Genomic DNA, 24,582 nt, shown 5'->3' on the forward strand with positions numbered 1-24,582 from the left:
CATGAAGCACTCATGTTTTCATGTCAGCTTTGTAGTACTGTATATCTATGTTCATAAAGTTGACTAACTCTTTAACATAGTCGCAAATTAGGAAGGCAAATTCAAGCTGTTCTTTCACCCTTTGAGGAAAGGGCCCTAGTGTGATGCTGGTACATATTTGTATTTAACTTGCAATCCAGTAGGTAAGCCACTGCCTCATGATAGGTGATCAAAGTAAGGACAGTAGCCATACACATATCACTTTTTATTGAGATCAGAAGGCATTGCTGTTTACCAATTGCGCATTCATATTTTTTGTTTTCAGAAATAAGCTCACGCAACACAGAACACGTTTAATATAGGCTAATGTGGTTTATTTTAGTAACACACATGGACAATTTAATCCGAGCAGGGACTGTGATACTTGCCCTATGTAGTATCCAGATTATAAACATCAGTGCCACAGTCTCACCACCCTGATCTAGCCCACGTGGTGTGGCAGCTGTGCATCATTATGCTGGTTCCGCTTTGTATTTACTGTAACTAGCAATACTATGGTGGTAGTGGTTCAGGAGGTAGAGCAAGTGGTAATTTGGTAATGCAAAGCTCCTAGTTTCTCCCGATATTGTGTCCAGGACGGTGTCCTTGAACACAACACTGGAAACCTAATTGTTGTCTGCAGTTATCTTTGCAAATATGGCAGTTCTCTGCATTTTCCCTTCTCTGGTGTTTGTTGAAGGGTGTCCTTGTTGCTTGCAGACCTTGTGCACACCACCAGCACAGAAGTGCAGTAGCACCCTGAACCCCATTGTTCAAATACTGACCCAGAGAGTGTCATGGTGCTTTTACTTTACTTTCTTATACTAAATAGATGTCTTCTACTCGCCACCCTCCTCTTCATCTTCGCTGGATGTTACATGCTCACTGCAGAATACTGAGTGTCTATTTATTGTATTTAACACCTCTAATGAATCAATCACTTCAGTTTGAACACTACTTACTGTAAGCATACTACATAGACTCATCTTTCATCTCTCTGTGTAGTAGAGGTGCCAAATAGATCCAATACATTTGGTAAATGCATTGTGAATTAATTCGGAAGGGAATCGGGAAGTACGTACAGCACTTCAAAGTGAATGAGCATGCTGCAGGACAGGAATAGCCATGGTAGATCTAGAAAGTACTGCTCAGATAGCCGTAGAAAGGTTTTCTGAGGTCATGCACGGTTCCCTCTTGTAATCTGACAAAAGCCTCCTGCTAAGGATTATGATGTCTTTGCCATGTTTGCTGTCACGCCCTTGAATGTGTGGCAACATGTTGCTAACAGCATTATACACTTGGGTACCAAGACAAGACTGCAGCACATGCAGGTTGGTTGACAAGGCCTACAGGTGGAGTAGAAAGGCGCTCTAATCATGATTACAAAATAATGTAACATCTATGGTATTATTATATACCCAGTCACAGTCAAACAGTTATCCCCTCTCTTGAAATCAAAGTCTAGCTGTTGCTCTGTCCTTCCCTCAATTCTAGCACATCACTGTAACTCTGTCTTGTTTTTGTCGGAAAGTTGTGGCGATGTTGTCGGCAGGTATCTTGCCACTCTATTGCAAATGAATGACTGCTGGTCGCTTCGTCGCTTGTTATTGCTTCTGGTGTGAGGGCAGGATGAAGTCACTAAGGCACCCCAATGATTCCATAAACTTTGTTTTCTATGGCTTGCCTATGTAGGACAGGAATACCCCCCGCCCTCTCTCTCTGATTGAGCTCTGGTCTGACGTCATACAAATAGAAACCATTGCCTAACAGCGCCATTTGCACTGACACACAACTTAACTATTATATAGTAGAAGATCGACATGTCTATAACATGCCCAGCAATAGTGATATTATAGTAAGGCAGTAATTGTCTTGTGGAGGAGGCTAGCATTCCTTTGTGGTGCTCTGTAAAGCCTAATGTGAACAATGTTTTTCCAAGTCATATTACGATTTTATGCACACAGAGTCGCATTAACGGAATAGTACAGGGACACCACAAAGCAAGTACAGTAAACAGGGTAAAGTTCAATCCTAGGTGGTTGATTTCATTAGGCAAAGCTTTTCGTCTGGGTAAGATGATGTTTCCTCCAGATTCCTTAAGATGCAGGGACTTGCAATTAGTTTCCATGGAAATGGTGTCGTTTAGTTAGATAATGTGTTAGACTACTGTGACTGTGATAAGTGACTGTGATAATTGCTATATACTGTATATGTTTATCTTATTCCTACCTTTTCCTTCTTCTCCCTTTCTGGAAAACAACAAAAATGGTGGAGCTTATGTAAAAACAAATTTCACCCACTTCTTTACACCTGTAAACCAGTGATGTGACAATAAAGTTGATCCTGATTCTGATCTTGTGTAGGGCTGCTGTGAATCAATAGTGATCAATTAAACTGTCTATAATTTTGTTCGATTATTTGATTAATTTAAATCATAAACTGAACCCAAACAGACATCTTGAAATTGCTTAATATTTTTACTCAGCCATCAAATCATAATTTTGACTTTTATACTATGGAATACTATGGAAAGACAAACATTCACCTTTTGGTGAATTTAGAAATTAGAAATCGTTTAACCACTTGAACCCTAGAGTCCCTATTCTGGGGCAAACATTGCAGATCTACAATCTTTCAACGCGTCGTGTTTGTGACACATTGTCAGTCAGCTTGTAGATCGGCTATATTCAGTGGAGATATTTGGTGTACTGTAGAGGGTAAAAAGGCCTATTATACACCTGGGGGACTCCAGTCAAAGGGTTTATGGTAAATCAGTTACTCGATTAATGATTTCACCCCTATCTTGCAGACTACAAATGTGTATATATATATATATATATGTATTTATGTGTCCAGTTTTCATTACGTGTTGTTGAGCACTGATCTCGAACAATTTTTCCATTGTACATGCTGCTGCTTAAACATGACGCAAAGCTCAGCCAATCAGCAACGCTGACTGTATATTTAAGGGAAATTCAAGCTTACTCTATAGTGAAAGTTAGAATTTCAATTAACATTTCAATAAACAAATCATTTTATTTAGGAATAAAGGTCTCTACACCAGTGGCGTTTGGTGGATTCTAACGTTGACCGGGCCAGAACCGGGCCAGGGGGGGGAAACCGGTTTGACGGCTAAACTGGTTTCCTAATGGCCGAATTCGGCCGAATGCAAATGAGCCCCATTTGAAAACAAAGCCGACTTTCTGTGGTCGGCTACAACAGAATAGGGTGAGGGGCTGCTAATGTTGATTTTTAGTTTTTTAGTTACTAAATCTTGCCCCTACACAGGGGCAAGCTGGGTCTACAGACCGGGCCATGGCCTCGTTGGCCCCAATGACGATACGCGCCTGCTCTACACATGAACCTTAAGCTTGGAGGGGGGATTGAACTGAGGACCTTCCAACTCCCAGATAGCGAGTTCTACCTCCTAAGCCTCATGCTACCTCTTACTCTCTGTGTGTGAATGTGTGCGTGTGTGTGTTCAACAGAGGAGCGATGATGAAGCTGTGTTGGACAGAGGAGAGGCCCGTTATCAGACGAAAAACAACTTTGAGCAGGAAGAAGTTGAAGGTAAAAACATAAAAGCAGACCTTGATAATTAGAATACAAGGGTGTATTTTTCAAATGTTTATTAATATGGTTTACAAAATGGAAAAAGAAGTCTGCTCACTTCTTGCTTATACTGTATATACATATATACACATACATATGCTGTATATAATACAATAAAACACAAAAGTACAAAACATTTTAAAGAACATAAAAGAAAAAAGAAACACTTACCCCATAAACCCCTCACAAAATCTCTCTCTCTCTCTCTCTCTCTCTCTCTCTCTCTCTCGCAAAACAATTCATTTTAGTCTCATCACCATGCATACTTTAGTTAAACAGCACTGGATGGCAGATCTGGACTCACTTGAAGTGATTTGTCTCGTGGTTACTAAGCAGCGGTCTGCAGAACAGCACAGTGTATACACTACATATTTTAGGCACTACACTGTATTGCTTTTTCTGTAGCTCAATACCCAGAGAGACATTGTTTTCCCTCTGTGATGAGAGCAGTTAAGAATCATGGATTATACTCTACTCTCTTTTGCAGCCAAATATAGCCACAGGTATATCAAGTATACACAAGTATAGCCACACTAATACTGTATAAACTAAACTTCAGGATCATAAATAGATAAAAGAATATGATATGGCAAGTCCTTTTCCATGAAAAGATATTATCCAAAAAGATCTTTCTTGTCTCTGGAGTCATGTGATAAATTTGAATCATACCACTTTTTTAATATTCCATACTGATTGGCTATAATTGGTTGCCAAAATGTGCTGGGGGTGGGGGGGCAGAAGAAAAAAAGAGTAAGAAATGCATTGTGTCATTGACCGCAAATTTGAATCACTTAGTCTTAGACGCATAGGCGGCACCACAAATATGACAATGTCACTGTTTGTTGTAGAAACACGATTATTTCACCAAATTAGGTGTCAATGACAATGAGTGTCAAACAGTTTTTTTTACCTGTAATTGGCTTCCAAAATTAGTGAGAGGAGCCCATTTCTTACAAAAACAAAACATTTCACAAATGCAACATCCAATCATCCCCAACTTGGAATCACATGTTAGGGCCCTGTATAGAGCACACCTCCAAAAGTGCTTTCACTTCTGCTCATATCACTATCTGCCACCAATCTGAAAAGTTTTTTTTTAAACTGGTCATTAATATCATGTGAGAGATAGAGAACTGGAGCAAAGGTGATTTGTTAATAGAACCACTTTGGTATTTATTTACAAATTGCAGTCTAGATGATAATTGGAATAATATGCACTCATACAAAACAATTCTTATCACCTTTGTGTGTGAGTACAATAATCGTTGGCTTCTTCCTGTAGGAGAAAACATCTTGGGGCAATGAATGTACTTACCATCCGTCCGTCCACCACTTTTGGCCCTAACTAAAGATTACTGACTGAAGTGCCATGGAATTTTCTGTGCAGCTTCATGCTCCACAGAGGTTTCTAATGAGTTTGGTGTCCAGGTGACCTTTCCTAAATAGCCTCACCCATAGCATAGTATGTCAAAATGTAATGGACATATTGTCATGAAAATAGCTGAATGCATTCATGCTCCCCGGAGGGTGACTCTAAACCCATTTGACTGACACCATGACCTTGCCTGTAGCCCCATCCTCAGGCCAAAATGTCACATTTCCACACAAGATATCTCATAATCTAATAGACAGCGGAGTGAGCCCTACTGATCTTTTGCGACCCCATTATCTTTCCTTTAGCTTCCTTCAGTGAATATACAGCCCTGCTGAAGTAAATGACACGTTCTACATTTATTAGCTATATTTGGAGACTTTTCAAATGCAATAATTATAATAAACACCAAAATCCCTCAAGGAGTATTTTGAATTCTTAACATTAAAGAGCTGAAATATATATATGAAATATAAGGAGAACAGACCAAAAACAAGTTTACCCTTACAGTGCTTCCTTTTCTGCTTTCTTACTCTCTCACTTCTCCACAACTTTCAAAATATAGACACATTTATTTACTAAGATATATATATATATATTTTTTTCATTTATTTAGAGTACACCATTTATGTTTACCCCTTTTTCTCCCCAATTTAGTCGTTATGCAAAATTAATTCCTCCCCACACACTTCTGTGTTGTCACTGCTGTCATATCCTACTGACTCACCAGCCAGTGAGGAGCCCCCACCAGGAGGACGTAGAGCCTTCGTCCTATTCCTCCCGCCCAACACTCCCCGCTGACAGGTGCCGCCCCAGCCCGTAGGAGTACGTGCAATGACCAAAATCACCCTCCCCGTCCGGCTTCCCTCCCCCAAACACGGGCCAACTGTGTTCGTGTAGACGCCCGACAAAGCCGGTTGCACCAAGGTGGATTTGAACCCACAACCTCAGTGGTGGTGGGCAGGGACTTTACCACTGCACCACCCGAGCGCCTCTAAGATATATTTTTATATATATATAAAATATATCTTATACTAAGATATATTTTTTAACCTTTTTATGTATTGTAAGTAATTTATGTAACAAGGTGATATCGACGTAATATTCAGTGTGGATCAATATATTATTATATGTTGAAATCTAACATTTCATCACAGTTAAACATGGCCTGGGCATAGTATGTATTTATAGCAGAAATCCATCAAATATAATGCAAAGCTTAATGGAATACATTAAGTGAATGCAGTCAGTGTTTGATTTAAAAGAGAATAATTTCTGATTGAATTCCAATAAACAGCTTACATAGATGTAAAGCTCAACCATCATAATTATGATTGTAATGGTTTTGAAACGCATACGCACACGCACACGCACACACACACGCACACACACACACTCTCTCAGAGTTAAATGAACCTGAGGATGTTAATGTGAATGTTCCCTACCCTCTGTGTGATGTGTCCCCAGGCCACAGGACCCTGTACATCGGGGTACATGTCCCACTAGGTAGCGTCAAACGTAGCCATTGCAGACATCGCCACACCCATGCGCACAGGAAGAGGAGCAGAGAGAGGGACCCCACATCGGTGGAAGGGAGAGAGTCTCCTGTTTACGGTACTATACTTCAAACTTTGCCTTATTTTCAACCTGGCGTCCCTATTTTGGCCATGTCATTATAGGCGAGCATTTAAAAAAATAATAATATAAAAAATCGAAACTATTGAAAACTATTTAAAAAAAATCAAAATCATCCGAAAATAGCAGATTTGCAAGCTGGGCTATTTTCACTATTCATCATACGGCGAAGTATATACTTTAGGGCAGGGGTCTTCAATGTTTTCAGGCCAAGGACCCCCTAACTGAGAGAGAGATGAAGCAGGGACCTGCTCTATATTGCATAAAATTGTGTTTCAGATTAAACTTTTTTTGTTTACTTGGTCTGCTCTTTTTTCCCTCTACACGATATACCTCTTTGCCAAAAATAGCAGATCTACAAGCTCACAACGCCTCGCGCTGAGCTTGTAGATCTGCTATTTTTGGCTAAAGTTCTCCTCAGAAAAGGGATGCGAGGGTTCAAGTGGTTAAGACTAGTGGCAGATAATGATATGGGCAGAAGTGAAAGCACTTTTGGAGGTGTGCTCTAAGTAGGAAAAAAATCATATCACTCAGAGATTTGGCAGACCTCCTGTAGTAACTCTGAGGACCCCCTGTTGGCGACCCCTGCTTTAGGGCGTAAGTGATTAAATGGCATGCATGTGCCTATTTATTAATATTGATCATTGCTTGTTTTCCTCTCACTGTGTGTGTGTGTGTGTGTGTGTGTGTGTGTGTGTGTGTGTGTGTGTGTGTGTGTGTGTGTGTGTGTGTGTGTGTGTGTGTGTGTGTGTGTGTGTGTGTGTGTGTGAGACCTTAACCTCGGCTTCCCTATATGCCCACAGACACTCCCTCTCAAAGAGTGCAGCTGTTGCTGGGAACAGATGATGACGATGAGGAGCACCTTCCTCATGACCTCTTCACTGAGCTGGACGAGATCTGCCTGAGGGAGGGAGAGGACGCCGAGTGGAGAGAAAGTGCCAGGTATATGCCAGTCAATTTAAACAGCCGTGAATAAGTCCCAACTGTATCCATCACTGAAAGCTTTTAGTTAGTGAATGGGCCCGTGTCACGCTGTGACCCCACTCATTGTGATGAAAGATCTGCGTCTGATTTTTGCGTCTCAATTAAGCTAAGTGATGTCATCATTACTACTGATGGGATGTTAACTACACTACATGTGCTAAGGTACCTATACCTCCCCGTGACAATTGGGAATCTTTATGCACAGCAACTCTTTCCTAAACAAATGTTTTCCCAAATCATTGAACACAGTTACCCATCTTTATTTGAAACCTGGTAAGAATGACTTATTTTAATGAGAGATAACCAGAAGTGTAATAGGAGAGTAAATGTGTAAAAGGTAGAAAGAGAGAGAATCAAAGAAAAACACAGAAAGGCAAAGAGAGAAAGAGTATGCATTTGTAACTCTTTTGTTATCCATGTGTAACTGAGAGTGTATAAATGTAACCAAATGGACAATATTATGTAACACTCAGGATTTTAAAGCGTAGTACAGATGGCAGCTCACTTGCCTGTCACTGAGACCCATTGACTTTATGTGACGTGCATGCTGGCTGCAGATGGTTGAAGTTTGAAGAGGATGTGGAGGATGGAGGAGAGAGGTGGAGTAAGCCATACGTGGCCACGTTGTCTCTGCACAGCCTGTTTGAGCTGCGCAGCTGCATTATCAATTGCACCGTGCTGCTGGACATGAGGGCCGACACCCTAGAGGAGGTCGCAGGTACGCAGCTATTTTACACTGTAAAATCCTCAGTGTTAATACCAAGCTCTTGCATCAGGATTAATATTGTAAGATTACAGATCAGTTTTGCAGTTTTGCGTTGCAATTACTAAGTGATGTAATGAGGTTTATACATTTTGTCTCAAATTACATTACTGAGACTGTCCTTTTAGTCATACAAAAAACCTAATTGTAAGACCAATCCTCAACGGTAAATGTTTATCAAGTTTGACTTGCAACAGTAAAAACTAGATACGGGTGCTCCCTGGAATACATGTCTCTACGGCTATGGAAGTCGTGGGTGGCAGCCATCAGGACCCGAGGAAGTTGTAGGAGGATATAGCTTTTCTACGACACGCAGTTCAACTTTTCACATGTGGCACTTTCTATGGGCAGAATTGAAATTTCTGCGTTGTTTAGATGCCCCTCAAAATGTGATAAAAATTTGGGGTCAATCGCACAATATATTCATGCTTTTTGCATGCATGCTCAAACACACGCTCACAAACAGCTCACATAATATAAATCTGTGCATTCCATAGATATGGTTCTAGACCACCAGGAGCTGTACTCTCCACTAGGGGATGAGATCAGGAAGAAGGTGTATGAGACACTGCTGAAGCAGCATCATCACCAGAACCAGAAGAAGCTCTCTAACCGCCTACCCATCGTGCGTACCTTTGCTGACATGAGCCGGCGGGCATCCGAACAGCACCCGGACAAGAACAGTGAGGCCTCTTGTACAGCACTGCCTTAACATAAGTCAATTTCTGATGCGTGACCCAATGTGGAATCAAGTATAAATCAAGGGTTACACACAATCACACTTGGGAGATCCCAGTATAACCACCAGTCTTACAGTATGTTTGATAATGTTGGCCAGTGAGAGAAGTTGGGTTGGGGGGGGGGGTGTTTAGGTGGGTATTACAATATTGTCATTGTTGCTCAGTCACTTTACCAGCTAGATGTTTCCTCTTTGTCCAGTGGATAAAACCGGCAACCTTCCAGCCACCGCTGCGCTGCCCTTAGGTTGGTCAAACTAGGACAAAGCTCAAACTTTGAGCACCGTGACTCAGTGGATTTTATGGCTGTAGTAGCAGCATTTCTGAAAGACATAATTACGTATTTACACTTTGGATTCCCCTTTGTCATTGATGCCATGTGTGTTCAGCTTTAAGCTCCATGAAATTAGTATACTTTTTCAACATTTTCATTTGATAAAATGTAATCCCTTCAATCCTGTCAGGCAGCTTGATTTTATTATTGTGTGTGCATCTGTCTGGGTTTTTAGAGGTAGAAACATGCTGGTTAGGGAAACCCTCATTCACATTCACAATGTTTGTTACTGTTTGCCAACTGCAAAACATTCAATAATGTATCCATCAATTTCTTGTCTGAATGTATCCTAGGTCCACTAGCCTCATCTCAATCTCAGTTAGCAGGACATGATGGGAAACATGATATCAGTCGAGAGAATAGTGCTGTGGACTTCAGCAAGGTACAGTACAATTGATATGACGCAGTCAAAAATATTACTTAATTTAAAATATACCCCACATTTAGTGAAATAGAGATTTTGACATCAGATCTGATAAAGGGGATAATATATTTTGGGTGTCAAATATAATATATCTTCGTCTTTGGTGTTGAGCCAACCTGCAAAAGCAGCAAAATTATAATAAAAGGAATAGGGCTTGCAACTCACTTTCAATGCTCCAAAATTCAGGTTAACCTGAAGTAGACCGCAAGGTTGAAACGTTGTTTTGCTGCTGTTTTTTAAACTTTTGGAGCATTGCGAGCCCTTCCTTTTACTAAATATAAAATATCTAACAAAAATTATTGAAAATGTTTTTGAGGATCAAAAATATATTTTCAAATACTTTTTAGAATTTGTTTTCTATAACATTGAAATATGAAGATATAATATATTTTTGTAATCTGTGACTGCACAAGCCTACCAAGGTAACATGCTAATGTTGAAACGTATTTGACATATCCCCAAATGGTGATTTCATATTTAGGAAATAGGAAGTGAGTATTAATCATTATTGTTTTGAGGAGAAAAATAAACTCTGGTATTAGGTTGCTGACATAAATCAAAAATATTTAGTTAATTTTTCCATAAGTATGTTTTTTGAACACTGACATGTGACAGACAGTCATTTTATTAGTGTGTTAGTGCAAGCAAACAATAATTCCTTGTATTTATTTCTTACAGGACAGAGTTAGGATTATAAAGAGCTGTGATATTATAAATATATCCAACACCATGAAGAACATGGCTACAATCACAAATCCTAGCAGGAAATCCTATTTCCTGTTTTTTCCAGTTCTATTATACTGTGCATTTAATGTTTTGTACAGTGCACTGTGACCTATAAACAGAATAAAACCAGGTATCTAGGAAAGAGGATTAATGCAGACAATTAAATTAAACTCAGATGGATCATCTCTGGACTAACCCAAGTGTTGAAGGTTAAAATCCCAAATCTGTACCCATTTGAAGATGTGTCCACCTATTCAAATAGCCGAAAAAAAAATGAATAGGGCTGAAGTGGTTTGCTGCAGTGCAGACCCCTTGGAACCCCCTCAAGTACCCCTGAGAGTCCCCGGATCCTACTTTGAGAACCAGTACCTTGTATTATCTTTGTAAATATTCTATATTGTGCCCTTTTTCTAGATAGACCTTCATTTCATGAAGAAGATCCCCCATGGGGCGGAGGCATGTAACGTGCTGGTGGGGGAACTGGAGTTTCTACATAAGCCGGTGGTGGCATTTGTTCGTCTCTTACCTGCGGTCTTCCTCAACGGTCTGACTGAGGTCCCCATTGCCACAAGGTTCATGCAGATCACATTAGTTTTGTAGATCATCATATTATTATATCATTATTATTATTATTATCACATTAGGTTCAAGGACCATACCGGTGGTCTAGCATGTTCTACCCATCGACCACAACTCACGCTGTATACTTGACATTACTGATGAACATTTTCTAAAGCATAGGTTTGTTTGATTTTTGAGGAAGCATTTCAGTATGGTATGAAAGTCAACTCGCAGAGACTTTAAACTTGCCAGAGAGTGGTATACACACACACACACACACACACACACACACACACACACACACACACACACACACACACACACACACACACACACACACACACACACACACACACACACACACACACACACACGCGCACACGCAAATTATTTCATTATGTTATGTCAAAGTTGCTTTATCTTCGAGTTTTAAATGAGGCTTTTTAAATGGCAAATTGATTTGACAAGTCTAAAAAGAAATATCAGCCGGAAAAGCAGAGAATTTTAAGGTGGGTTTAGTACCTGAAAGTTTGAAGGAAAAAAATAAATATGTATATGAAGTATGTCAATTTGATAGTCCTTGAACTCAACCATTCAAACTCCTTATATTAACTCAGCCACATTTCCTGTAAATTGTGATATGATTCAACATTGAATGTCCTCTTGTCACGTTCTTATACAATATATCATATGAAAGGTGATTGCTTTCTTTTTTTTATAACATTAACACTTCACTTTTATGGGGCATGTTAGTGACTAGCCGGATAGTGTGTTGACCACATAATCACAGTGTTCCAGGCTATAAACTGAAGTAAAAGCTGGCTAAAAAAGACACTTAATTTTTATCCCAACAATTACATATTCAATATTTCTGTTTACTCTTCTAGGTTTTTATTTATACTCTTGGGGCCTCTGGGAACAGCGCCTCAGTATCATGAGATTGGCAGATCCATCGCAACGCTTATGACAGATGAGGTAAGAATCCTCTCACTAATAAGCACTCAGTTGCTTAGCCAAAAGTCTGTGTTTATTTTTTTTATTTGCTAATCTTGGAATTGATGAAAAGGAAAATGTTAAAGAGAGTGCATTGCTTTGACAATTCAAAACAACTTGTCATATTCAGTTTCTTCAAATATGGAACATCTTGGAGCCCAGACAGCAGAGCTCATCAAATTGAAGTGCTGAAACACTTCCTACAGTGTAGTCATCAGCATGATTTGTCAGCCCTCTCAACCCCACTTTTCCTCAGGCACTCAGACTTCACTGTGATAAAAACTTACTACTTGACTTTACAAATCCAAAATTGTTAACACTGCAAAAGCCAGCAGTTCTAGATGTAGGCTACTAATGGTGTATGTTCATTCACTGTACTGATTAGTCAGTACATTGAAGTACATGAACCCTACAGTAGCGTCCCTATTCTGAGGGGAACATTCATCTACAAGCTTCGAAGAGCTTGTAGATCGGCTATTTTTGGCGAAGACATATGTGTGGAGCAAAAATAGGAGGGGGCCTAGTTTAGGGCCCTTGGGAATCCGGTCAAATAAGTATAGGGTTTAAGTGGTTCACATGAGAGGGCTTCTGTCATTTCCAGGTTTTCCACGATGTGGCTTACAAAGCTAAAGACAGGACTGACCTAATAGCTGGGATTGATGAGTTCCTTGACCAGGTGACAGTCCTTCCGCCAGGTGAATGGGACCCATCCATACGGATAGAGCCACCAAAAAGTGTACCTTCTCAGGTACGTTTGGATGATGATGTTTTTCAGATCACATTAATCACCTTTTTAACCATGAACTCTAGCGTCACTATACTTGGGGAACATTCGGCTATTGTTAGCCAGTGCAAAGTTTTTGTCTAGTTTTTATTTGTTGTCAAACTGTCAATAAAAGGAAAACAGGAAAGGGCCTAATATAGATCCCTTGTGTATCCGGTCATCTTAAGTATAGGGTTTAAGTGGTTAAACATACTTTATCTCGTCTGCTGTGCATTGTTTTTTCGTTTTGTTTGTTTGTTTGTTTTGGACAGGACAAGAGGAAGAATACAAACAATGTACATAACGGTTTAGCACATGGCAGTGAGGAAGAGGAGCAGGAAGGCCATGGGGGCCAAGAGCTGCAGCGCACCGGAAGGTGGGCATTCAGGGAGAGAATAACAGTGTATTGATTTCTGATTGCAGCAGCGGTAGCGCTGTAATGGAACTATGACGCCTTTTAAGCTGCTGTGATGCATCGGTGTAGAAGTATTTTATAGTAGTTTGTTGCACTACATGAAATGGTATCATTGTTTTAGTTTGGTCTTACAAAATGTTCTCTTTTTAAATTTGTCTCTACCTCGCGATATTTGACAACACATCTACAGCGGATAGATACCCTGTAAGTCTCCGGGAAGAGGAAATGACAGGCTGGCTATAGTTGTAGTGATAAAGTAGTTTCCATAGCAACCCTCTGCCATGAGGCGTCTATTTGCAGCTAGAATTTTTTTTTCATCAGAGCAACATACCATGCCAAGTCATACTCCAGACTTCAACATATTGCAGAGAGCGAATGAACAGGAAAGTAAGTCAGCAAAATGAAAAGCAGAATATCTTAGATTTCCGATGCTGAAACCTTTTTTTAAACTGATATGCACGTATTTGTACACGCGCGCGCACGTGCGCACGCACAGCTATTTATGCATCATTTATTTATCTTATATAAATATTGAAGTCTTATTCTCTATTCCCAGGATGTTCGGCGGTCTCATCCTAGATATCAAACGCAAGAGGCCTCACTACCTGTCCGACTACACTGATGCTATTAACTTGCAGTGTCTGGCCTCTATCCTGTTCCTGTACTGTGCCTGCATGTCCCCGGTCATCACCTTTGGGGGACTGCTGGGTGAAGCAACAGAAGGACGCATAGTAAGACACCAGCCCCACTGTAAAACACTCTTGAGGAATGATTCATTTTGCTTCTGGATTTCCGAGCTAATCCTCTATTAATCATTCTTTCCTCTGTCATCCAGAGTGCAATTGAGTCACTGTTTGGAGCCTCAATGACAGGAATAGCCTACTCTCTGTTTGCTGGACAGCCACTTACGATCCTGGGCAGCACAGGGCCAGTGCTTGTGTTTGAAAAGATATTGTTCAAATTCTGCAAGTATGTTTCTCTTGTACTGTATGCTCACTGTATGCAATTCATAGGCTCACAAACACACATGCATAAACAGTAATGTGGTCATTAATTATCTCAATGTAATACAGTTTGTTGCAAGCCATGGCACATAGCCCAGACTGCTGTGGTATTATGGTAAATGTAATTTGTATATTGCATACATGGCTGATAATCTGTGATTAGACTGTCTGGTACTGTAGCTATTTGCCTGACATTGGGGAAGTTCAGTGGAAATGGGGTGGATCATCTTTACAACATCCAACGTCATATAGATTATTTAATGCACTACTGGCAAAAAAGGCTGTTCAATTTCCATTGTGATTATTACAGATGTGGAGCAGAAATTGCACAATCCACAGATTATTGTGTGTTTCGCTTTCAAACAGGGAGTATGGATTATCCTATCTGTCGCTGAGAGCCTGCATTGGACTGTGGACAGCGTTTCTTTGTATCTTCCTTGTGGCCACTGAAGCCAGCTCCCTTGTTTGCTACATCACACGTTTTACAGAGGAGGCCTTCGCCTCACTCATCTGCATCATCTTCATCTATGAAGCCATGGAGAAGCTTATCACCCTGGGGAAGCACTATCCCTTCAACAAGAACAACAACCTGGACAAACTCTCCATGTACTCGTATGTGGCTGATTTATATAATCCAATCCATGTCAAGAAAATGGCTCATTTTCAACAGATTAAAGGTTGTTCAGCACTTTGATAATCCATCATTTCTAAGCAATTTTTGCAAGGAGGTACAAATTTGAAGAATAGGGGAACTTTCTGGTTGCGATACCTAGGCTTTTCTGTGGACTAATGAAAAGATGAATAATTGCTAAGTACAAGTTGATCCCTGACAGATTTGACTGTGACCCAGATATTGGCTTCCACAGATGTTCCTGTGTTGAGCCATCTGACCCCAGCAATGTCACCCGAAGATTCTGGGAAACCAAGAACATCACTCCCTCTGAGATCTACTGGGAGGCGCTGGGGGTCAAGGTACCACAAGCATTCCATTTTATTGTGTAAAAACGGGTTCAGTCGGTCATGGAGGCTTTCGACACTTAGCGGTGAAAATCAACTGGTTATGCGAAGGCCGACAGAAAAGAGCAAATTTATGTTGTGCCCCTTAAAATGGCACACTTTTCCAGATGGAGCAGGCCCAAGGGAGGAGATTAAGGATATGTGGACTGGATTACATTGGATTACAAATGCCAAATCACGATAAAAGCAAAAAAAAGAAGACAAAATTACCATGTTAACTTTTGTGTACAGGGATGCTCTTAAATCCTGTCTGGAAAAAAAAATAAAATACTATAAACAAAAAAGCTATGGAACAACAACACTTGGGAGTCCTTGGCATGGGGAACTCCTGTCTTAGGTTATCCAAGGGTCAGATTGCATAATCCTGCCATTCTGCCTTATGTTTCAGGACTGCATTGAGAAGAAAGGGGAGTTTGAGGGCAACGCTTGCAGCCCTCGTGGACCATACGTACCAGACGTTCTGTTCTGGTGCGTTGTTCTCTTCTTCTCCACTGTCCTCATGTCTGCATTCCTCAAGGACTTCAAGTTCAGCAGTTACTTTCCCACAAAGGTACATACTGTATCGCACAATGCTTTTTCTATATTACAATGGTGTGCTACTGTATGATACCCACCTCCATACAAAGTTACTGTTGTTCTGCTGAACCGGTTTTGTATAACACAGTGTTGTGGTGCTCTCTAGTGGCCATAGGCAGGTACTGTGGGGTATTATGGGGGAAGAACCCCTATTTATTTCTCCTCCCAGTACCTTATGTGTTTGTGTATGTTTATTAGGGTATAATTATGACAAATCTGAATACTTCAGAGATTTGTTTTTCATGCTTTTCTCTCCCTCAGGTGAGATCTATCATCAGCGACTTTGCTGTTTTCATCACCATCTTCACCATGGTCTCGGTGGACTATGCTTTAGGCGTGCCATCTCCAAAACTACAGGTCCCCAGCGTGTTTAAGGTGAGTGACGCTGCAAGAAAAAAATAACCTTCATGTCATCAAAAAACAGTTTTGAACAAAATGATCAATAATTCCCTGAACAGCCAACCAGGGATGACCGCGGTTGGTTCATTAGCCCTCTGGGCCCCAACCCCTGGTGGACAGCAGTCATATCTGTGGTCCCCGCTCTGCTGTGCACCATCCTTATCTTCATGGACCAACAGATCACCGCTGTCATCATCAACAGGAAGGAACACAAGCTCAAGGTACTTTCCGGCAGGCTCATATTGGAACTGGTTTAGCCTGTTGTGTGTTTCTCACATGAACCTGTTCACCACTCTCGTCCCATCACAAAATCGGGCAGTTCACATCAGAATACAGTTTACAGTTTGACTGGATTTATGATACAATTGTATTGTTTTAATGTCGTTTTGTGTACATTTTATTTCACTGTTCAAATCTGTTCTTAAATGTGCAATATACACAGTAAAATCCTCAGTGTTAAATGTTTGTAACTCTGAGAGTGTACAAATTACCAAACCCGTAATTAACACGTATAAAGTTACCATAAACATATTCTTAATGATTATTGAAACTTTCCACTGGGGTTGTCTTCCTTTAGAAAGGCTGTGGGTATCACCTGGATTTGTTCATGGTGGGCATAATGCTTGGCGTGTGCTCCCTGATGGGCCTGCCGTGGTTCGTGGCAGCCACCGTGCTCTCCATCTCCCACGTCAACAGCCTGAAGCTGGAGTCCGAGTGCTCGGCTCCTGGAGAGCAGCCTAAGTTCCTTGGCATCAGGGAGCAGCGCTTCACCGGCCTCATGATCTTCACCTTAATGGGCTCCTCCGTCTTCATGACCTCTGCGCTCAAGGTTAGTTGAGCTGTTTAACCACTTAAACAGTGGCATGCACAGACATTTTGAGGGGCAGGTGCTCAAGTAAATTACACTTTTTTTTGTTTACTTGGTCTGCTCTTTTTTCCCTCTACACCTATTCCTCTTTGCCAAAAAATAGCCGATCTACAAGCCCACAACGCCTCGCAGCGCGAGGCGTTGTGGGCTTGTAGATCTGCTATTTTGGGCTAAAGTTCTCCTCAGAAAAGGGATGCTAGGTTTCGAGTGGTTATGGTAAAAAGATAAATCATATCACATAAAGAATAGGACCCCCTGTTGAAGACCCCTGCTGTAAACTGGAAAAAAAAAAACGTTTTTTTTTCAAAAGGGCACTTCTGGTCAAGAGGGCAAAGGGCAGGTGCTCGAGCACCACCTAGAGTCTATCTGTGCACGTCCCTGCTTGTACGTCAAATAGGGATGCTAGGGTTCATGTGGTTAAATTCATGTTCTGTATTTGGTATTTAACTACACCACAACAGGATTGTGGTGTATTGTGATGTGGTGTGATTATATCAGAGTGTGTTGTTGACATAACATGATGTGGAATGCCCGTAGTCATCATGCCATAATATGATTACTCACAGCCTTGAGTGTGTTATTGCTTTTTTAAGCTGGTTACCAGCAATTAGCAGAAGGATTCACCCACAATTTAATCATACATATTATGTTGCTGATTATTACAACAGGGAATTACAGTATAATTTATTCAAATGGGGAGTTCCAATTCTACCGTGTTAGAGCAATAACTTTCTCCAGCCAACAGTTATATTATCATTATACAATGGTTCAAGGGTTCAAACAATGCCTCTTAGGTGTGATAATGACAATATACCATGAGCTGGAGTGAGATATTGCTTTTACAAAATGTTACCAAATATGGCAACATAAAAATCCTAGAATATCTATATTATATATATATATATATATATATATATATATATATATATATATATATATATATATATATATATATATATATATATATATATATATATATATATATATATATATATATATTTTTTTTTTTTTTTTTTTTTTTTTTTTTAACTAGAAAAATGCACTGAGTGCAGATCTCTGCCAGGCCAGGTTGGCTAACCAGTGCCCCCAAATTTTGGAAATCAATCATAGCCATTTGGAATGGAATATGAAGAATCACGTTACCCCAGAGGTAATGTGTACCGATTTGTGTGCGTTTTGGACAAAATCTGTAGGAGTAGTAACAAAAAGTGTGTTTTGAGGAAAACGCTAAATGGCACAAACAGGGAGTTGCAGCATGATCCAAGGAATCCAGTTTGATTTTGCGATGTACGGTTCAGGAGTTATAGGAAAAAACATGAAGCAGCCTGTTATAGCGCCGTTCGATTAGAACATTTTGGGGTAGAGGTTCTTCCTCCCTACTGGGAGTGTGTGTGCAGTTTCATGACGATCAGCTGAAGATGAGCTGTTCACAGACGCACACATACAGTACAGACACGCAGACGGACAGGTCGAAAACATAATCTCCGGCCTTCGGCTGGCGCAGATAATAATAATTTCATCACAAGAACAATTATGATAACAAAGTAGTCCTTGACTCAAACAAGGCGGTTGCTATGCACGTATGTATGTCTAGAATTTTCTTCAAGTCTGTCTGTCTCTGTTTTTGTTGGACAGTATAGGTGAAATAGAATAGTTTCCAGACAAGCCAAGACTGTATGCTGCAACCTGGCGCCTGCCGTCTCATGCCTGCTGTGGCATGATATAAATTTGTACAAAGGCAGATGTCATGGCCATGATCTGGTTATTATTCCACATCTATCGACCAATCAGACTGCATGCTTTGACTAACCTGTTTCATAAACACTGTTATGGTACAGTATGTGACAGTATATTCCTGTTGGATCATACAGTACATTCTGTGCTAGCATATTATACATTCGTCTTGTTTGTTTGTTTTTTACATACAGAAGGTTACCGTCTTGCATTGCAACCTGTTCTACTGGTCTCCTTTGATTTCCTGAAATATAAGTAGTGTTATTGAGTAATATCTGTTGTCATTTTTAGTTAATTCCCATGCCTGTATTGTATGGAGTGTTCCTGTATATGGGAGCATCTTCTCTCAAAGGAATACAGGTAAATTGATTCAGTAATATTTCTATGAAGCCACAACTTTGGATTTATATATCATAGGATATAATGTCTATGTCCTTATATTCAGTCCTATTAGCCCTAAAGCCTAATTTATGCTCCATCGTATGACGGTGTCATGTGCCGAAAATAGTCGATCTACAAGCTCACAACGCATTGTGATGCAACACAGTGTGAGCGTGTACTGTAGGTCAGCTATTTTCTGTGCTCAACACTGTCTGTGAAAATCAGGCTTAAGTCTGTCTCATATTAAGCCCTTGGGTATTTGCCATGCTGTTCACATATATACATATATTTTAACATTTAGCTATTTCGTTTTTTTAAAAGTGCAATAGAAATTTAATTTAGCAAAATGTCATTAGTACCAGTACAGTTTTCACTATGTAAAAGTGTTATCCAAGGGCTTAAGTTTCATTTTCACCATCACCAAATACTACGTTCATCTTAAGTTTGTCTTTGGAAATCTCAGTTTTATATATTTCCTATAATATTATAATTTTTTAAGAATACATTAAGAAACATTGTTTTGCTGGATATCTCATGCAGTATGCCTTTGATTGCAGTTGTTCAAAAGTGTAATTGTTTTCTGCAGCTATATGACCGTCTGAAGCTGTTTGGCATGCCGGCAAAGCACCAGCCAGACCTTATCTACCTGCGTTACGTCCCTCTGCGGAAGGTCCATCTCTTCACTATCATCCAGCTCTCTTGTTTGGTCATGCTGTGGGTCATTAAAAACTCCAGATATGCCATTTTCTTCCCCATGATGGTATGAAATGAAAAACAGCCTCCTCCTCTCTTTTCACTGTGGGTACATCCCTATAATTCAGCTTTGTGATGCCTATTTGGGACAGTTCCACGAGAGTAAAACAGAGATTAGGTTTATAATCCTACATGAAAGTGTCTTCAAAATACCATTACAAAATGCAGTACTAGCCATTACTGCTTATTCTGGCACATCATGTTTTTCCCAAAGAGAAGTCAAATAGCTTCCACTATAAATGTTGAACACAAAATCTTGTAAGCTGTCTTGAATCATACACTGACCGTTGAAGACTGATGACACCAAGGTTGGCTTAGAATAATTAATATTCAATCAATGTTTAATTTAGACATTATAACGTGATGTATTTGACCTGACCCTGCCAAATTCAACTTGACTAGAAGCAATTGCAGACTAATTTGTCAATATTTTTCCTTAATCCTTCTGCATCATAGTTCTTACACTGTATAGACTGGCTGATATTAAAATAGTCCCACATCCATGAACATTTTACCATGAGGGTAAATGAAAGTCACCCTACTAGATGATTTAGTGAGATGAATAACTGTGCCAAAATATTAAACTTAACAAATGAAACAACTACTACTATTACTGTATTACATCCTAGTAAAATCATCAGTGTTCATTTATCCCATTTGTAACGGCCCATTTGGTTACATTCAGAGATACACTCTCTGAGTTAAGTTAACACACTGTGTGTGTGTGTGTGTGTGTGTGTGTGTGTGTGTGTGTGTGTGTGTGTGTGTGTGTGTGTGTGTGTGTGTGTGTGTGTGTGTGTGTGTGTGTGTGTGTGTGTGTGTGTGCGTACAGTACTTGTGTGTGTGTACTAATAACATACTAATCTTAACACAGGAATTGACCTTGTCAGAATCAGATTTATTGTCACATCACAGGTTTACAAGGTAAAAAAGTGGGTGAAATTCGTTTTTGTACAACACTCCCATCGCAACGTTAAATTCCGTAGAAAGAAGAGTGGGGAGAGAGAAAAAGAAGAGGGGTAGGGGGTTAAGTGGGAATGAGATCCCACTATAACCTTGTTATAATGTCTTGGTGTGTCTGATGGGCTTGCAGGTGTTGGCTCTGGTCTTCATTAGGAAGCTGATGGACTGTATCTTCACCAAGAGAGATATGAGTTGGCTGGATGACCTCATGCCAGAATGCAAGAAGAAGAAGCTTGAGGAGGCTGTTGAAGAGGTGCATTTATCCTTGCATATGATAAACGTATTTAATAATAGTTACAGTTAGAAATAGAGAGATTATTAACTGCCTTTGAAGCACTACATTGTTATCTCAACTCTGCATGTACAGTATCTGTATAGTAGTGATGCGCGGGTCGGGTTTTTTCATGACCCGCCCCGCCCCACGACGGAACCCAACCCGCCTCAACCCGCCCCGCGAACCCATATATAAATCTATGGCTCAACCCGCCCCGCGACCCGCGATTTTTTTTTATTCTGTAAAATCATGGTTAGAAAACAATCCCCAAGTGTATTCAAACTGTTTTATTGTTATTATTCTTATTCTTATTAGGAATAAAGACAAAACAAGAGCATGTGATTTTCTTTTTTTTTTTGCGTGTGAGAGCGGCTCACCCGCTCACCCGCAGCCCGCATAATTGCCTCCGAAATTCTGACTTGATCCACCCGCGCCGCGGGTGGTCCCGCGGGTTACGGGTCAACCCGCGCATCACTACTGTATAGGGGCTCTCACAAGTGTGTGCGTACAGTATCATCTACTGTATGATTCATCAGCGTTCTCATTAGCTCAGACTGTGTTTGCTACATTATTAAGGAGGAGGAGGAGGAGCAGAGCATGCTGGGAGAGGATGATGGCGGAGAGCAAATGCCACTCCAAGGGTACACGTAAGTTACTATCCATCATACAAGTGAAATGTTTACAGTGTGTTATGTCTTTTGCCCATTGCAGCAGTACACAGAATGTGCTATGGGCATAGAATGACGTTTGCTTTCATTTACTGTTTGTCAAAACTATTTAGCCTGATTTTGATTTTGTTGTGCACCAGTGTCGCATGCCAGAAATAGCAGATCTAGATGATGTCACTGGTAGGCAGGTCTCTGAACTGTCCACAGTCCTCTGAGACACAGACTGAGTAGACAGAAATGGTACCATCTTATTAGTAAGGACCAATGTATGAAGATGGGTTGAAAATGGGTGAAGTGGTCCTTTAAGGTGGAAGTGTAAATAGTTCCTTGTTTGTTCTTGTTCTGTTAACAGCGGTATAACCCCCATCATCAACATCACAGACGAAATGTCCAAAGGTTCTTTTGGGGACACTTGGTACAACACTAGCTATGAGAACGCCGTAAATCAACAAGACCCCTCAAAATTGGGGTAAGGATGTATTCACATTCTATTGTGTATCTAGATTATTGAACCTCTCAACCTTTTAGGCCTATCCCTCTTGACATGAACCAGCCCTCATTGCCTAAACAGTTCCATATTTGAACTTTCTTATTAGTATAGTTAGTACACGTATGTCCACAGACAATCAGGGGGGTACTGGATAATCAGTTAATGCGCTGAAAAGCATAAAGCTCATTGAAAATCGGTTAGCCAAGCCAAGGGTCCTACTTCAAAACATAATCTATATACTGTATATGTAGGTATATGCGCTGTATATCCAGGGGTGAAAGTGGCTTAAAGGTCTTGCCGGGAACTATACCCCAACCTCCATCTCCTCATATTTTCTTTCCTCATTCATGCATCCCTGAACATCAATTTCTTAATGCCTGGTATGGTGTAGAAATCACATGATAGAAAATGGTTTATTTAAATCAAATTGTGTGTGTAGGGTTGCCTACCACAGAATAATGTCTTAATGTTGTACATGCGTTTGTGGCAGGTTAATTAATATGGGATTTTGACAGCTGCCTTCCCCTCTTCTTACCGGAACACCGTTCCGGCACCGAATCTTTTACCGCAACGGCGTTCCGGCCCGTTCCGGCCCCTTCCGGCCCCTTCCGGCCCACTTTCACCCCTGTGTATTAGGGCATTAACAGAATAATCGAAGATTCGATGATTCGACTATCAAACCACTATTCGACCACTGTACATCAAAGTCGATTATTAAAAATAAAATTATAAATATATATATTTTTTTCTTCTTTTTTTTTTCAGTGACTTTTCTACAGCAGACACGCAGCTGTGAGCTCTGGTGTTTTTTCTGATTCTATCCACAGTTTCCCTCTCAAAATATAATGGTGTGAGGAGGTCATGGACAGTTTGAGATTGTCAGTGAGTCTTGGATGTTCTCCCTTCAGTGTGTTCTTCAAGGAACCAGTGTTGTGTGCTTCAATTCCTCAATCATTTGAGATGTTTCTTTGTGTGTAAGTGAATAACCATACAGTATTTATTTGATGTGTCTGAATTGTTCTGCCCTTTCTTGTTTAATCAGATGCCATATTTTCTTTTCTTGTACTTTCAATTTTAAATTTGTAACAGTATACAAAACATGGCTCTGTTGAATATGTTAATTTATGAGAGTTTTAACTATTTTTAAGGTATTTTTGTTTTTAAATCTATTTATTTACATTTTGTATATTTGTTTAAAACCATTGTACAATTATTCATTTTGGATGTATTATGTAGTCTTTAATATTGGTGGAAATAACTAAAGGTATTGGTGAACACATCATTCACTGAAACAGCGTAGGCATTAATTATGAGAAAGATCCTGATGTTAGAAATAATAATTTCAGACTCTGTTACCAAATTGGAACTGGAACACTATCAAATTGAAGCTGATAAATGGGTACTCTCTCCTGATTGGATACAATTGGTTACACACCTGAAAATCTATTTTCTGTTTATTAAAGACATGCTGGGAGACATCTGCTACTGAATAAACACTCTACTGTTTAACAATGTTTACTAGAATATAGAGCTTTAATTTTTTTCAACTTTTTAGTTTCAAACAAAAATATATAACAGCACGTAAGGCACCTTTAATCTTCTGTTTCCCAGAAAATGTGTGAAATGAAAGCTCTATAACCATGTTGTATGTTTAAGTTCATTCATGACCATAGCCCATAGAAATGGTTGCAACTCCTGATTCAACCACTTAAACCCTATATTCTTTGTTGACCGGGGTCTCCCAGGTTTTTGGTCCCCTCCTTTGTTTCCCTCTACACCATATGTCTTTGCCAAATAGCCAATCTACATTACATGCCCAGAATTGGGACGCTAGGGTTTAAGTGGTTAGTGAGCAGATTTTCTCAGAGACAAAATTAGGGCAAAATGCCATTTTGCATTTGAGAGGGGATTATAGGTCAATATATTCTTGTCAATATAATGTATTATATTATATTATATTTCAGTGAGACTCCATTTCAGCAGTCCCAATAAAAATACATTTGTTCATATTATTAATCTGTTATGATGTTGTTATTGATATTTTACATTTGGGTTTGATTCCCCCCCTTTGTAACATTTTACGGAATACAATTTTATTATGTTCCTATCTCTTATACA

General features: G+C 40.0%; 1 protein-coding gene across 1 annotated transcript; it reads left to right on the forward strand.

The window, feature by feature from the left end:
* Positions 1-1,259: 1,259 nt before the first annotated feature.
* slc4a10b (solute carrier family 4 member 10b) lies at positions 1,260-23,315 on the forward strand (the record flags this gene model as incomplete). The annotated part of the gene is made up of 25 exons (XM_084084242.1): positions 1,260-1,349; positions 3,507-3,588; positions 6,470-6,616; positions 7,441-7,579; positions 8,179-8,339; positions 8,882-9,067; positions 9,749-9,837; positions 11,020-11,177; positions 12,054-12,141; positions 12,761-12,907; positions 13,195-13,298; positions 13,894-14,068; positions 14,173-14,306; positions 14,708-14,953; positions 15,208-15,313; positions 15,747-15,908; positions 16,196-16,309; positions 16,393-16,554; positions 16,911-17,162; positions 19,227-19,295; positions 19,903-20,076; positions 21,163-21,285; positions 21,889-21,953; positions 22,327-22,443; positions 23,230-23,315. The coding sequence occupies 25 exons, from the start codon at positions 1,260-1,262 to the stop codon at positions 23,258-23,260; spliced, it is 3,321 nt and encodes a 1,106-aa protein (XP_083940368.1). The 3' UTR covers positions 23,261-23,315.
* Between the last annotated feature and the right edge of the window lie 1,267 nt (positions 23,316-24,582).

This window comes from Gymnoscopelus microlampas, assembly GCF_963454915.1.
Source record: "Gymnoscopelus microlampas genome assembly, chromosome: 17".
Lineage (NCBI taxonomy): Eukaryota > Metazoa > Chordata > Actinopteri > Myctophiformes > Myctophidae > Gymnoscopelus > Gymnoscopelus microlampas.